The sequence below is a fragment of the Salvelinus alpinus genome, chromosome 7, assembly GCF_045679555.1.
Source record: "Salvelinus alpinus chromosome 7, SLU_Salpinus.1, whole genome shotgun sequence".
Lineage (NCBI taxonomy): Eukaryota > Metazoa > Chordata > Actinopteri > Salmoniformes > Salmonidae > Salvelinus > Salvelinus alpinus.
In genome coordinates this window covers 36117531-36133348 of record NC_092092.1, presented here as the reverse complement: position 1 = coordinate 36133348, position 15818 = coordinate 36117531, and the positions used below count along the sequence as shown (strand labels likewise).

The 15818-nt window shown below is 43.8% G+C and overlaps 1 protein-coding gene across 1 annotated transcript; it reads right to left on the bottom strand.

Moving 5' to 3' along the window:
- Positions 1-3935: 3935 nt before the first annotated feature.
- Positions 3936-15693, bottom strand: noc3l (NOC3-like DNA replication regulator). The gene is made up of 20 exons (XM_071410077.1): positions 15523-15693; positions 14821-15025; positions 14447-14570; positions 13522-13685; positions 13327-13392; positions 13055-13185; positions 11693-11948; positions 10993-11168; positions 10614-10742; positions 10384-10515; positions 9688-9768; positions 9463-9563; positions 9280-9352; positions 9127-9190; positions 8390-8461; positions 7663-7844; positions 7406-7534; positions 7221-7318; positions 4601-4685; positions 3936-4493 (listed from the first exon to the last, which is right to left on the bottom strand). The coding sequence occupies exons 1-20, from the start codon at positions 15529-15531 to the stop codon at positions 4359-4361; spliced, it is 2412 nt and encodes an 803-aa protein (XP_071266178.1). The 5' UTR covers positions 15532-15693; the 3' UTR covers positions 3936-4358.
- Between the last annotated feature and the right edge of the window lie 125 nt (positions 15694-15818).

Genomic DNA, 15818 nt, shown 5'->3' with positions numbered 1-15818 from the left:
GTTGTGCAAATGGAATAGACAAAAGGTGGAAATTATAGGCAATTAGCAAGACACCCCCAAAAAAAGGAGTGATTCTGCAGGTGGTGACCACAGACGACTTCTCAGTTCCTATGCTTCATGGCTGATGTTTTGGTCACTTTTGAATGCTGGCGGTGCTCTCACTCTAGTGGTAGCATGAGACGGAGTCTACAACCCACACAAGTGGCTCAGGTAGTGCAGTTCATCCAGGATGGCACATCAATGCGAGCTGTGGCAAAAAGGTTTGCTGTGTCTGTCAGCTTAGTGTCCAGAGCATGGAGGCGCTACCAGGAGACAGGCCAGTACACCAGGAGACGTGAAGGAGGCCGTAGGAGGGCAACAACCCAGCAGCAGGACAGCTACCTCCGCCTTTGTGCAAGGAGGTGCATTGCCAGAGCCCTGCAAAATGACCTCCAGCAGGCCACAAATGTGCATGTGTCTGCTCAAACGGTCAGAAACAGACTCCATGAGGGTGTGACGTCCACAGGTGGGGGTTGTGCTTACAGCCCAGCACCGTGCAGGACGTTTGGCATTTGCCAGAGAACACCAAGATTGGCAAATTCGCCACTGTCGCCCTGTGCTCTTCACAGATGAAAGCAGGTTCACACTGAGCACATGAGCACATGTGACAGACGTGACAGTCTGGAGAAGCCGTGGAGAACGTTCTGCTGCCTGCAACATCCTTCAGCATGATCGGTTTTGCGGTGGGTCAGTCATGGTGTGGGGTGGCATTTCTTTGTGGGGCCGCACAGCCCTCCATGTGCTCGCCAGAGGTAGCCTGACTGCCATTATGTACCGAGATGAGATCCTCAGACCCCTTGTGAGACCATATGCTGACACATGCACATTTGTGGCCTGCTGGAGGTCATTTTGCAGGGCTCTGGCAGTGCACCTCCTTGCACAAAGGCGGAGGTAGAGGTCCTGCTGCTGGGTTGTTGCCCTCCTACGGCCTCCTCCACGTCTCCTGATGTACTGGCCTGTCTCCTGGTAGCGCCTCCATGCTCTGGACACTACGCTGACAGACACAGCAAACCTTTTTGCCATAGCTTGCATTGATGAGCCATCCTGGATGAACTGCACTACCTGAGCCACTTGTGTCGGTTGTAGACTCCGTTTCATGCTACCACTAGAGTGAGAGCACCGCCAGCATTCAAAAGTGACCAAAACATCAGCCAGGAAGCATAGGAACTGAGAAGTGGTCTGTGGTCACCACCTGCAGAATCACTCCTTTTTTGGGGGTGTCTTGCTAATTGCCTATAATTTCCACCTTTTGTCTATTCCATTTGCACAACAGCATGTGAAATTTATTGTCAATCAGTGTTGCTTCCTAAGTGGACAGTTTGATTTCATAGAAGTGTGATTGACTTGGAGTTACATTGTGTTGTTTAAGTGTTCCCTTTATTTTTTTGAGCAGTGTATATATTTTTTTGCCTGCCTATCTAAAAATACATGCAGCAATTAACATCCCATCATGCTTGTCATGTATATAAATGCCCAGTTGCCCATTCTTTTGGCTACCATGGCTAAAAGGGATTTCTGTGTGCGTTTCACAAGATCTTAGCCTAATTGAACACTTATGGGAGATTCTGAAGTGGCGCCTGAGACAGCGATTTCCACCACCATCAACAAAACACCAAATGATTGTCTCATGGAAGAATGGTGTCACATCCCTCCGATAGAGTTCCAGACACTTGTAAAATCTATGCCAAGGCATATTGAAGCTGTTCTGGTGGTGGCCCAACACCCTATTAAGACACTTTATTTGTGTTTCCTTTATTTTGGCAGGTGTCTCACTCACTTACACATCTTCAGAGTTTACCAGGCTGTGGAATGTTGTCACACTCTTCAATGGCTGTGCGAAGTTGCTGGATATTGGCGGGAACTGGAACACGCTGTCGATCCAGAGCATCCCAAACATGATCAATGGGTGACATGTCTGGTGAGTATCCAGGTCATGGAAGAACTGGGACATTTTCAGCTTCCAGGAATTGTGTACAGATCCTTGCGACGTGCATTATCATGCTGAAATATGAGGTGATGGCGGCGAATGAATGGCACAACCATGGGCCTCAGGATCTCGTCACAGTATCTCTGTGCATTCAAATTGCCATCAATAAAATGCAATTGTGTTTGTTGGCCAAAGCTTATGCCTGCCCATACCATAAGCCTACCGCCACCATGGGGCACTCTGTTCACAATGTTGACATATTCAAACCGCTCACCCACACGACACCATACACGCTATCTGCCCGGTAGTTAAAACCGGGATTAATCATTGACGAGCACACTTCTCCAGCGTGCCAGTGGCCATTGAAGATGAGCATTTTTCCACTGAAATCGGTTACAACACATAACCGCAGTCAGGTCAAGACCCTGGTGAGGACGACGAGCACGCAGTTGAGCTTCCTGAGACGGTTTCTGACAGTTTGTTTAGAAATTCTTCACTTGTGCAGACCCACAGTTTCATCAGCTGTTCAGGTGGCTGGTCTCAGTTGATCCCGCAGGTGAAGAAGCTGGATGTGTAGGTCCTGGGCTGGCGTGGTTACACATGGTCTGCTGTTGTGAGACATACTGCCAATTTCTCTAAAATGACCTTGGAAGCGGCTTATGGTAGAGAAATTAACATTCAATTCACTGGTAGACATTCCTGCAGTCAGCATGCCAATTGCACGCTCCCTCAACTTGAGACATCTGTGGCATTGTGTTGTGACAAAACTGCACATTTTAGTAGCCTTTTATTGTCCCCAGTACAAGGTGCACCTGCGTAATGATCATGCTGTACAATCAGCTTCTTGATATGCCACACCTGTCAGGTGGATGGATTATCTTGACAAAAGAGAAATTGCTCACAAACAAGGATGTAAACAAATTTGTGCATTTCAGAGAAAATAGCTTTTTGTGCGTATGGAACATTTCTGGGATCTTTTATTTCAACTCATGAAACATGGGACCAACTTTACATGTTGCGTTTTATATTGTCGTCACACACCCTTCAGAAAGTATTCATACCCCTGGACTTATTCCAAATGTTACAGCCTGAATTCAAAATGGATTTAATACCTCAATGACAAGTGTAAACATTTGTTTTATTTTAAATGAAATACATATCTAACTTATGTATTCACACCGCTGATTCAACACATGATAGAATTATCTTTGGCAGCTTTCCACACCTGGCAATTATTTGATATTGATATTATTTGAGGTCTGTCAAGTTGATCATTGCTAGACAGCCATTTTCAATTCTTGCCATAGATTTTCAAGACAATTTAAGTCAAAACTGTAACTAGGCCACTCGGGAATATTAAGTCGTCTTGGTAAGCAACTCGTGTATATTTGACCTTGTTTTATTGTCCTGCTGAAAAGTGTCGGTTGGAAAGCAGACCAGTTAAGATTTTATTTTTATCCTGAAAAAAACTGCCCCTAACATAACGCTTTGTATTCAGTACAAAAAGTGTAATTCTTTGCAGTTGTACTTTAGTTTCTTATTGCAAACAGGATGCATGTTTTATTCTGTATAGACTTCCTTTTCACTCGTTTGGGTTTGAATAACTACGATGTCGATACATCCAGTTTTCTCCTTTCACAGCCATTAAACTGTTTAAGTTACCATTGGCCTCATGGTGAAATCCCTGAGCGGTTTCCTTCCTCTCCGGCAACTGAGTTAGGAATGACACCTATATCTTTGTAGTGACTTGGTCTATTGATACACCATCCAAAGAGTAAATAACTTCATGCTCAAAGGGATACTCAATGTCAGCTTTTTAAAAATGTATTCTTACCCATCTACCAATACGTACCCTTCTTTGCAAGGCATTGGACCCTCCTTGGTCTGAAATTCACCGCTCAACTGAGGGACCTTAGAGATAATTGTGAGAGGTTGTCACACAAAAAAATCACGATATAGCGAGTCCATGCAACTTAAGCACATTTTTATTTCTGAACTTAATTAGGCTTTCCATAAAAGGGGTTGAATACTTGATTTCAGCTTCTATACACTTCTAAAAACATAATTCCGCTTTGACATTATGGGGTATTGTGTGTAGGCCAGTGACAATCTCAATGTAATCCATTTTAAATTCAGGTTGTAACAATGTGGAAAAAGTCAAGGGGTGTGACTACTTTTTGAAGGCACTGTAGGTCAGGGATATGAGTAATCAATGAGGCAGGTGGTTTAACTCAACACTTAACTGTATCCATTCTTGTCAAAAATGTCTGAACAACAGCAAAGAGAACGATCAAAAAGCAATGTCACCAGCATACGGTTATTTTACAGTCCATTTAGAACTAAAATACAGGGCACAAAGGAAAGGGGGTGTTTTCCGGTGGGGTCTGAAGTATTATGTGCTGTTGGTCTGCGGTAGAACTGCAGAGAAATCCAGCGATATAGGATCCTCTTCCTCCACTGAGAGAACACGATCAATCTGCTGCTTTAATGTATCATCCAGCAGGGTAGGGCCTATCGTGAAATAATCCTGCAACAAAATGCAAAGTGTTCGGAGACCAGATTAGCACAAAGACAATTCAGTCAAGTGGGCCTAATAACATTCTGGAATATATATATGGACAGAGGGAAGTGTACCTTCTTCTTTGTGGTAGGCGCTGCCACTGGAGGATTGAAGGTCATGTCTTTAGCTCTGTAGTCCTCAAACAGCTCCACTGGGTGCCTGAGAGGGGTTAAAGGTCATTTACACCCAACAGAGGCTAGCGCTTTTTACATACTGCACACATCTTTGGTTAATATCTCACGCACCGTAGAGAATTACTTTAGTCTTCAGGGTTCATACACATTTTGACAGATGGAATTTCATTACTTTTAACCAAATTTCCATGACAACAATTGGCGGCGTCTCTATACAAAAAAAAAAGTACGCGTGACACTGGGAGGCTGCGCTCTGATCCCATGTACCATCTCCTGTCGTTGTGCAAGGCACTTACACACTTCTCAATCAGTTTCATGGGAATATACATTTAGATCTTCTTGAATTACTGTTTTGTGAGCAAATTAGAGCGGATGGTGTTAAACTATATAGCCTTCCTGGATTTTGTTTAAATCAAAACACTTTCTGCCTGGCGGCACTCGATGTTGAGTTTTGGCCGCATTAAATTTATTTTGTTACTTTTCAGCGAACCGTCCTAAAATCTCATTAAATTAGGCATTTTTGGGAGTGTAACTAACGTTACAAGTAACTAACGTTACACTATATTTGGTTCTGTTGTGTAGAATACTAAATGATTGTGATATTCCAAGACATCAATTCAACTTTTAACTTGACGAGATCAGCACCATTGTGTGAAGTGGCAGAGCCACGCTCTTCGTCAGAAGCATGCTTTTTGTAAGTTTCAGCTAGGCCTAACTCCTCTCAAAGTTGAGCTGGAATTTAGCCCGAAAGGATTTGATAAATGTTATTGGTTGACATGACATTGGCCTGTCTCGCGCGGCACAGAATATCAGATCTCATCAGCGATTGGAGAAGTGTTTCACCACCAGTACCACACCCTTTACGATACATTGCTTTTCATTAGCGCAACATGACTGCAAGAGACAGGTTGGAATGTCTACCTGCAAAAGGGACAAATCAACCTTTTTCTAAATTAGTGGTGCTTGAATTTGTTGATCAAATGCGAGTGAGATGAGGGCAGTGGTAAGGTAGACCCCTAAAATAGCAGGTAATCCAAGAAAGAAGGTCAGTACATTGCAATACATTTTAGTGAACTATTAACAGAACACATTTACAAAAGAATACATATTGGAGCAGTAAGCATTGTACATCAAGACGCTAAACTGCAACGCGGTTCGACTACTCAAGTCTTCCTCAGGCAGCGTTGTGGACGGAAGAGGACGTGTCTCTAGAAATAGAGGTGGGGACAAGTAAATAACTACACAAAGGTATGTGGATTGGCTATTTCAGCCACACCGTTGCTGACGTGTATAAAATTGAGCACACAACCATGCAATCTCCATAGACAAACATTGGCAGTAGAATGGCCTTAAGAGCTCAGTGACTTTCAACGTGGCACCGTCATAGGATGCCACCTTTCCAACAAGTCTGTTTGTCAAATTTCTGCCTTGCTAGAGCTTCCCTGGTCAACTAAGTGCTGTTATTGTGAAGTGGAAACGTCTAGGAGCAACAACGTCTCAGCTGCGAAGTGGTAGGCCACACAAGCTCACAGAACGGGACCGCCAAGTGCTGAAGCGTGTAAAAAATCGTCTGGCCTCGGTTGCAACACTCAGTAGAGTTCCAAACTGCCTCTGGAAGCAACGTCAGCACAATAACCGTTCGTCGAGAGCTTCAGGAAATGGGTTTCCATGGCCGAGAAGCCGCGCACAAGTCTAAGAACACCATGCGCAATGCCAAGCGCTGGCTGGAGTGATGTAAAGCTCTCCACCGTTGGACTCCTGAGCAGTGGAAACACATTCTCTGGATTGATGAATTACGTGTTACCATCTGTCAGTCAAACGTTCAAATCTGGGTTTGGCAGATGCCAGGAGAACGCTACCTGCCCAAATGCATAGTGCCAATTGTAAAGTTTGGTGGAGGAGGAATAATGGTCCTGGGGCTGGTTTTCATGGTTCGGGCCCTTTAGTTCCAGTGAAGGGAAATGTTAACGTGGGGAGTATTTATATCTGTAATTAAGCTCCCAAGTGGGTCTAATTTATTTAAATTGACTGATTTCCTTATATGAACTAACTTCTTGCGTTTATTTTTTGGTTCAGTATACAAAACAAATCTACATTATCACGTCAGTGTATAGAGGCAACAAACGTGGGACATTGGTTGCAGGACAAAGGGCCAAAATGCGGGACTCTCTCGCACAATTTGGGACATGTCACCATAGGCCTTCTGCTGTAATGTCCGACTGTCACTCTTCCTTTGAGCAATGGCCAACTAGTCTCGCACACATGCAACTGATGCGCACGAACACAGACGCGCTAAAGTGTCCTTCCCATCCTGGCTGATATGTAGATTTTTGTATTTGATTGATAAAAACTGTGCCTAAATAAATGACATGAATAGAAATTATAATTCAAATTCTTAACTTTTTCTGGTCTGGATTTTTTAAATGCATTTTTCCAGGATTTTCATGACCATACAAACCCTGGGATTGTATGAGTATCTGTAAGAGAACTGGAGGAGCAGCAAATGGCTTTTCATAGAGGATAAATGAGATTTGAAGTTTGGGGATCCTCTTGTTCTTACCTTCTAGCGAGTTGAACGATTAGCGCTCCAGATCCTTCACTAGGAGCCCCTGCACAGAGGTGAGTGGCAAACCTCCTGACCACTGGGTGGTAATGTCTCTGCAACACAACAACAGCAACGCCATCAGCTATACCTGTGTGTGTGTGTATTTATTTTGTGTGTGTGTGTGCTTTTTGCGTGTTTACCTTGAGTGTGTGTAGCTCCCACAGGGCAGTATTCTGAGGGTTGCAGTACTCTGGCTCATCCAGCTCAGGAAGGAACACCCCACTACCCTGAGCCTCATTGTCCAGGAGGATGTCACACTTGGGGAAGGTCTGCAGAGAGGGGGAGCACAGTTTTATTTGTCACACACACACACATGCTCTCACTCTTCATGCACTCTCACACACACAAAATCTCTCTCCATAATACACACAGATGCACACACACGATAAACACTTACATGCATCAACGTCCTGTTGGATGCCAGGATTCCCACGGTAGCGTTGGGCAGTGTGTGCAGACTGAGCGTGCTCAGTCTCTTGACGAAGGCCAGGGCGCGCTGCAGGGTCACCTGTTTCCTGCGCTTGGTCAGCATCACGTCGAGACAACGCAGCACGATGCTGATGTCATCATTAGATGCACCTGGGAAGAGCATCCACATTATTTAAAGGCCCAGTGCAGTCACAAACTATGTTTTCTGGTGTTTTATATACATTTCCACACCGAGGTTGGGATAATACTGTGAAAATGATGCTGCCCTTTTAGTGGAAGAGGTTTTTTTTTTTTTTTTTTTTTTTGAATACCCCCTGGAGGGTGGAGTTTTGGCCTTCCACGGTGACATCACCGTGCGGTAAATTAATTAACAGACCAATAAGAAAGAGTTCCAAAGCTCTCTGCCAATAACTGCACATTTTCCCCACTCCCAGACAGTCCGAGCAAAATTCTTGCTTGAGAAATCGCTCTTTGCTAAGAAGTTATTTCTGTTTCTTTTTGACCATTTTAATTCACAGTAAGGTATTTAATAGTACCCAGAAATGATTTGATATTGAGATACAAAACAGCTGCATTGGACCTTTTAACACTTATGAACAGCCACTCCAGGTACAGGAGGACCTTCAGAGCACAACGGATGTAGTGTCAAAGAGCCAGACATGGATTTGAATAAGCTCCAGGGTAGTTGGACTTACCAGCATTGAGTTTGAGCAGTGTCTTGTATAGGTGGCTGTAGAACTTCAGTGGGTCAATATTGAGGACATCACCTATCCGCAAAAGAGGGAAATTAATTAAAGGAACAGTATACTACGTCAACGTTCGTGATCCGGGACTGAGATAAATGTGTTGTTTCGCAGTAATTTAAGTTCTACGTGGTCCGTCTACTAAATCAGCGTTTTTTGTGTCTGACATCACGTACCATATTGCCGCAGCATTGCGTTAGTGGAAACCAAGACTGTTCTCAGGGCAGGCGTGGTTGTAGCTAGATATGTTTGAGTCAAGTCTGACATCATTTTAGCTAACCCTAAATCTTTTCCTAACCGTAAGGCAATTATCCAAACCTACCACGTTAATTCTCCTATTGACCCTCCCAGAGATTGGCGCTAACATGGATACAAATGTTAACAATTCAAAAAAAAAACTGTGACACCCGATGGCCACGTGACCCTGATACGATGTAAGCATACTGTGTCTAGAACACATATCAGCCATTTACGTCGCCATGATGAAGTACATACATTCGCTGTATATACATATCGCTGATGGGTTAAATTAAAAAAAGATTGAAATCTCAAAAATAGTGTCTGCACATATATATCCAAAATATGGATTTGGTTACAAAAAAGTGAATCTATCCTTTAAGCACATACAGTATGTAATATACACAGTAATCAGTGAGGTTTTTAATCAGTCATCGTAGACCATCACCGACCTTGACCAGAGAGAATGTTGAAAGCTGTCTGAATGCAGTGAAGGCTTTCCCGATAGGTCAGATCCTACAGTGGAGGGGGAAAAAGTCATTAGCCAATCATACACGATGATGTGAGTAGTATTTTGACAGGATTGGCAGAATATGTATACTCACTCCTGACTGGATAAGATGTTGAAGAACGTTCAACAAGTCATCAAAGAACTCCAGGTTGATCAGATGGGCAAACCTTAGGAGAAAAAGACTTTGTCTTAGAAGAAAGCCTCCATATTTCATAAACAAACATTTCCATTTGTCAGGAAGTGAGTCATGTCTCTGGGAACAGGTAGTCTCTCTTACTTTGCCAGACCTTCTAAAACAGCGGGAAGCAGGATCGACTTTTGAGCTTTCTTCAGTATTCTGAAGTATATCAAGAACACTATGTTCAAGGTCTCTGTGTGCTAGGAGAGGGGGAACAGTTGGAATGACGGTTAGACCTTTTGTCGTGAGAAGCGCGAAAGTGTTTTCACAAAAACAAATTGAGCCGTTTCAGGTCTGTTGTGACTTTGGGGAATAAACACTCACCAGTTTGAGCTTCTTGTCTTTGCTCTCTGATGCCTCAGCCTCTAGCAGCTCTTTCTCCAGTTTCTCTTCAGCCTTCTTCCACTGTAAGGATGACAGGGTACATCCATTACACTCTTCTCACAGACACGTCAAAAACAAATTACACTCACAGATTGTACACAGGCAGACACACAATAAGCAAGGCAAACTGCAGTCAGCTTGTGCAATACGTTAGGAAATAAAGAACATTGTGTTCTTCATTTCACCTGCCACAATATTATGACGCTTACAGTAGTCGCCAGCCAAGTGTTTTTTTTTTTTTACAAGCACACAACAATGAGAGGCTGGAGTCTTGAGTCACTCACTATTGTGCAGCATGCGCCAGGTGATCTAATTACTGTATGGATTTCACAACTAAATGGTTTGCCAGCGAGATCTCTTATAACTATTACATTAACTGTCTGAAAACAGTGCCCCTTGTGTTCAGTGCCGGTATTACCAACTATCCCAGTATGGCACAAGGTCTGTATCAAGGATACCGCCCAAGCCCAGTACAAAACCAAAGATATTGATCGGTTAAGTCAGCAATTTTGTGCAATTGATGACCAATCTGAGCGAAACACACTTTAACCAGGTGCTGTAGACTAGCGTGTCCATAGGGCTGTGCAGCAGGCTGAACGTTTGACGTCCCTACACACAGGTGCGTGGGCTACTGACCTTCCTTTGCATCCTGGACAGATTCTTCCTTTTGTCTTTATAGTTCATGAACTTCTTTTTGGGAGCTGTGTCATCTGTATCTTTCTTCACCTCCACCTCCTTTATCCTCAGGCAGATGAGAACCTTGAGTAGCTGTGGGGGTGAAGAAGTGGGAACATTTTAGATGTATTTCTTTAAGAGCCATGGCATAAACAATTTTTTTAAAGACTTGAAGAGTAGGTGAATAGTACCTCTGGTCTGACGTCATAGTTTCTGCTTTTGACCAGTCCGGAGATAACTTTGACTGTCCCTAGTGAGGCCTGGCCCTGTTTGTCCTGCTTCAGTAGCTTCTTGACTGCTTCACAGCACATGTCAGACACCTGGACAAACAACATAATGGCAACTCAGTTAACAGTCAGACGAGCGACAAACACAACCCTTCATATATCTAAGGTAAAACCGCGGCTTTTGATTGATAGTCAAACGAATCTTAATTAAGAGAAACCCGCCTCTACAGAGCCCATTCCCATTGTAAAAGTCTATAGCTACAAAGTCTAAAGCTAATATTGTAGTGAACACCACGTGACAAGATGTAGAACTACGGGCTTGATATGGGCCTCCCAGACTCACCCTCTTGACAGGGTCGTTCATCAGGGGCACCACCGTGACGATGATGTTGTTGTGGAAGTTGAAGTGTGGCAGGGCCACCAGCAGCTCACAGATACAGCGGATGGCCACCTCAGCCAGGCCCTTATAGGACTGCAGTGACACCGCCTCGCTCCTCTTTCTCTTCTTCTGCTTCCAGTCTACGGGGCAGGGGTTTCACACAGCAAATAGTTGCAACCAACAGCAGCCACTCCTTAATATCAACTAGTCACAGCAAATCATCAACGTCAACCAGTCATAACAAATAGACAAATTGGCCGACACCGGGAAAATGATGTGCGTGCGTTGATGTGGCCGGAAGGTGTGCGTTGTGATTCTGAACGGTCAGATAGCTCGCAACAATGACAAGAAGCTGCCATGTGGGGAATTGTAGGTGGCTCGTTTCATCTTGTTATTGATATCCTGTCTTGTCATCATGTCTATGCTAATATGGCTCAAATTCGCTAACTAGCTAACCAAGAACTGTAACAATGTATTTGAGCGACAAGTGCTCATTGTGTAACTGTACACATAGTTCACATGTCAACGGTCTAAGCCAACCCTGTCTGTTTTGCCCCATGTTGCTAAACAACCAACCCGTCTATATGAACTAGTCACAAGGCATCAACATCAGCCAGTCCCAGCAAGTCATCAATATCAACAAATAAAGATAGAAGTGGACTACCTTTGACCGTTTGCTCCAGGTTCTCCAGGTAGAACTTGTACTGGCTCACCAAGCCCTCCTCAAACTCCCTCAGCTGCTGGGTCTCTCTCTTCACCTTTGAGGCTTTCTCGGTCTCGGTCAGGGGTCTGATTCTGTAGGAGGGGACGATGTCCTTGAAGACCTCCATCAGAGAGACCATGACCAGCTTTCTGACCGTCACGGCCACATAGGGGTCGGTCTCCATCAGCATGGCTCGCAGCTCTTTCAGCTTCTTGATCTGAACAAAGATAGGAAGTTCAGATGTTGGATTCACACAGAAAACACCAATACCAAGAACAGTGAAACAAAACATTCCCTAAGTCTGCTTCTCTCTGCTATGTGATTATTGGTCTATGTGACATAAAATAATACTATTTTGCCATGGGGACTAGGAAGCAAGAGTAGCCCGAGGAGTCTAACGCACAGTTCACACGCCAAACTTATGGCGAGTCAAACGGAATAGAAATAAAGAGCGGGCTGGCACGGTTGAGAGCTTTTCCTGACGTACCAATTGGTTTCATACAACTGCTCTCAACACCGCAGACTTCCTTGTTGGTATCGGGTCAAATTCAGGCATAACAGCGACCTCTTCCGTGTTAAAGAAAGCACAACGTTTATTGTACTAAAAAGGCAAAGAGAAACGACTCGCACACCTGTGCAGCGCGGAAGTTAATGTTTGCAACCATGAATATGATCAGTTTAATGTGTATCGGTTAACGTAATCTGTCTTCAGATTTCATAACTCCCTTTTACTAAGGAAGCCCGAAGTCTCCTCACCCCTAAAATAAACCACGATAGATAAGTTAGCATAGCGATAGATATGGCAGCATAGCGATATTATGTGCAACGCAGACGTTCCATTTTCTCCATTGCAAAACTATTTGTATGTTGATGTAGTGCCCATCGGTTTGAACGTGTTGAAGTAGTGTTTTTACTGTCAGTTGCTGGTTTCAAAAAGCACCAAAAACGACACTAACCAAGAGCCTTTTAGTGTTTCTGCCGCCACAGAAACATACCCTGGGTCTGTTCTAACGTCTCCACCTGCGAATCCGAGGCCATAATTGTGCTTCCGTTGTGGGTGTGGTAGCGAAGCAACCTTTATTTGCATGCAATGAACATATTAATATATGTATCACCATTTCTCCCGACAGTGGAAAAACGACTCTGGTGCGCAGCATGAAACAGAGGCGCGCTTCACATGCACTGTGCTGAACTGTCGTCAGAGGTCTGACAAGGCGCACCGCGTGGTTTCAGACGGCACTCTATTCCCGCTCTTCCAAAGAGAAAGTGATGTATTTTATTGGTTCGGTGCGGAGATGCAGGGTTGTTCGAACCAGGGCTTACGTTGGTGGTGGGGTCTGAGAGGATGTCTGATCCCAGACTAGCGATGCGTAGTTTCCTGATGGTCAGCTTCTGTGTGCGGAGCTTCAGCTGCTCCTGAGGGTTCAGGGCCGGCCCGGGCACAGCCTCATCCTCTGTGGAAACATACCAGCAACATCAGAGAGAAGCACCTCATCTACTGATCAGGACTGTGCTACCAATAGTTGGTCTACCAATACATCCTACACAGAGAGGATGACTGACTCAAGTCAAAAAGGGGTTCATGATGCTGGTACCGTTTTCAAATTGCTCCAAGCCAGTCGGGGCACCTCCTTCCTCCTCCTCAGCCTTTTTTGCTACAACTAAAAACAAGACAAAGCAATTGTATCAATAGAGCTGTAAATTCTAAAACATTTTAACAATATGACTTAGGTGGAAATGTAAACTTACAGGGGAAGATGTTCAGGGGTAACACATATTAATCATCCTACCAGGTTTCTCCATGCTCTGAGGGATGAGGCCTCTAATCTTGTCTTTGATTGGCAGGAGGTGAATGAGCTCCTTTTCCTCTGTTGGCTGCATCTTTCTGGGCATCTTCTCATAAGTCTCTGGCCCCTGCTGCTCCCCCTTGCGCTTTTTGGCATGCACTGGACCACTGCAGGTATTCAAGTAAGGTTAAGTGAGGAGAGTAGTTAGACATAGCTATACATTTCAACATGTGTGTTATGATCTACTTGTGATGGGATGTACATTGCAATATTTATGCGCTAGATGGCTGTACCTGCACCAAAATGCCAGTAGTTTTCCTACATAGCTTGTTCTCCATCTTATTTTTAATAAGTAGGGCGCCAAGTTGTTTTCGGCACTTTTATTTCCATGACTGATCCATGAGAAAACGAGTGTATCTCTCTTGTCCCTCTGCAGCAGACATATGGTGAGCAATCTCTTTGGAACATCCTATCGTAATAAAATCCCAATATTCGAATCGCAATACATATAGAATCGTGAGAACCGCAATACATATTGTATCGGCATCTAAGTATCGTGATAATATCGTATCGTCCCTGGCAATTCCCAGCCATAGAACATTACTGTAAAGAAATCCGGAATGGCAACATGTGGATTGGGCTGGGCGACGTGGCCAAAATATCATATCAGGATATTTTTCACGGTATAAAGCTTGGTGGGAGAAAGCTACTCAAGTAACAGAGTAAACTATAAAAACGGATGTTACACATGGTGGACTGGCGTTTTACATTTAACACACCAAACATTGAAATACCGTTACAGAAGCCAAGTACAACCCCAAACCGGTCCGTCCATCAATACCTAAATATTAAAATACAGTATACCGCCCAGCCCTACATGTGTGTACAGCCCAGCCCTACAAAAATACTGTATGGACTGTGTAATTACCTTGACGACAGGTCTCTGGTGAGAAAGGAGGCTTTCTGAGCCATTGCCTTGATCTGCTCCAGGTCATCTTCATCCATCATGTCCAATGGCAGGGACTCCACAAACTCCTCCTCCTCTTCATCCTCTGTAACAGACACCAGACAGGGACATGTAATTAACGGCACCAAACAGGACTCACAAAAACAATCGATGATAATAACTTTACATAGGTTACATAATTATTTCGATGCCATAGTGTGGAACAGTGCATGAATTGTAAACCAAACTATATGTTACTGATTACAGTACAGACATCATTCAGCTTGAGTGCTAGATGTCAGGGCCTAGATGTTAAGCTATACTACTGTATGGGTGGGTCATCATGCTGCACACACCTGGCCTCTTCTTGTAGCGCTCCAGAGGGAGGGGGGTCTTCAAGACAGCATCTTTGATAGCTGCCCGGAGCTTCTTCTGCTCCTTGCGGTGTTTCTTGTCGTTGCTCTCTTTCTTGAACTGACGATTCTTTAGCTTGTTGTCAAGCTTCACATTGCTTGTCTTCAGTAGCCTGCGAAAGCTTGGCTTCCTCTTCTTACTCCTTGGCTGTTGGTGAGAAAAGGTCGTCGGTGCTTTGTATTCATAAGGACATGATTTGGGGTTGAATAGTTACTAGCTAGTACAGCTAGACTATGGTATGAAATGAATGCATGTCAAGCAATGTGAATTCTTATATAAGCCAACAACACATGGCAGGTAGGTATAGCCAGGGTTCCTCTCTGGTAAAAATCAGTCAAAACTGCAAGCAGTGCAGACATAACTAGTTAGCTAATAGTTAGTGTAACGCTATTTGTATTTAGTTGAAGCAATGACGACAGGCTGTTTATAATAGCCCAATTTCTCGAAAATATGTGGATAACATAGTGTCCACTAAAATAATGGTGATTAACAGTAGTTGACAAAATGTTCAGCGTAAATTACAGCCATTGAGTGCTAACAAAATGAGTATGTACATAGCTAGACATTAGCTAGCTAGCTATACCGCTAAAACAATTCAGCTAGCAGCGTTACTATCTATCTAAGCTATTACACGATGTACTTACCGGAGCCATCGTAAAATACTTATTTTAAAGACGGAGCGCTTGTTTAAATCGATATCAAATAAGTTGCCTTAAGTGTATAATAATAATAATAGTTAGCTATAAACTGTAAAATGTTCCCACACGTGTGTTTCTTTCCTTTTCCCGGAAGTATTATTTTTCTAAGTAAAGATCATGGAAGTGTGTTCGCCTCATAGATGAAAAAAATCTAATTAAAATAAATGCCACCTAGTGGTTGGGAAGACCTGTTTGCTTGGGTGTGTTGTGGGTGCGTGCACCGGCAGTCAGGAAACACTGAC

Excerpts from the sequence above, each read along its gene's own strand:
- noc3l (XM_071410077.1), bottom strand. Across the intron at positions 14,571-14,820 it reads GCGCTACAAGAAGAGGCCAG|AGGATGAAGAGGAGGAGGAG; the intron begins GTGTGTGCAGCA and ends TGTCTGTTACAG. Across the intron at positions 13,393-13,521 it reads TCAGAGCATGGAGAAACCTG|TTGTAGCAAAAAAGGCTGAG; the intron begins GTAGGATGATTA and ends TCTTGTTTTTAG.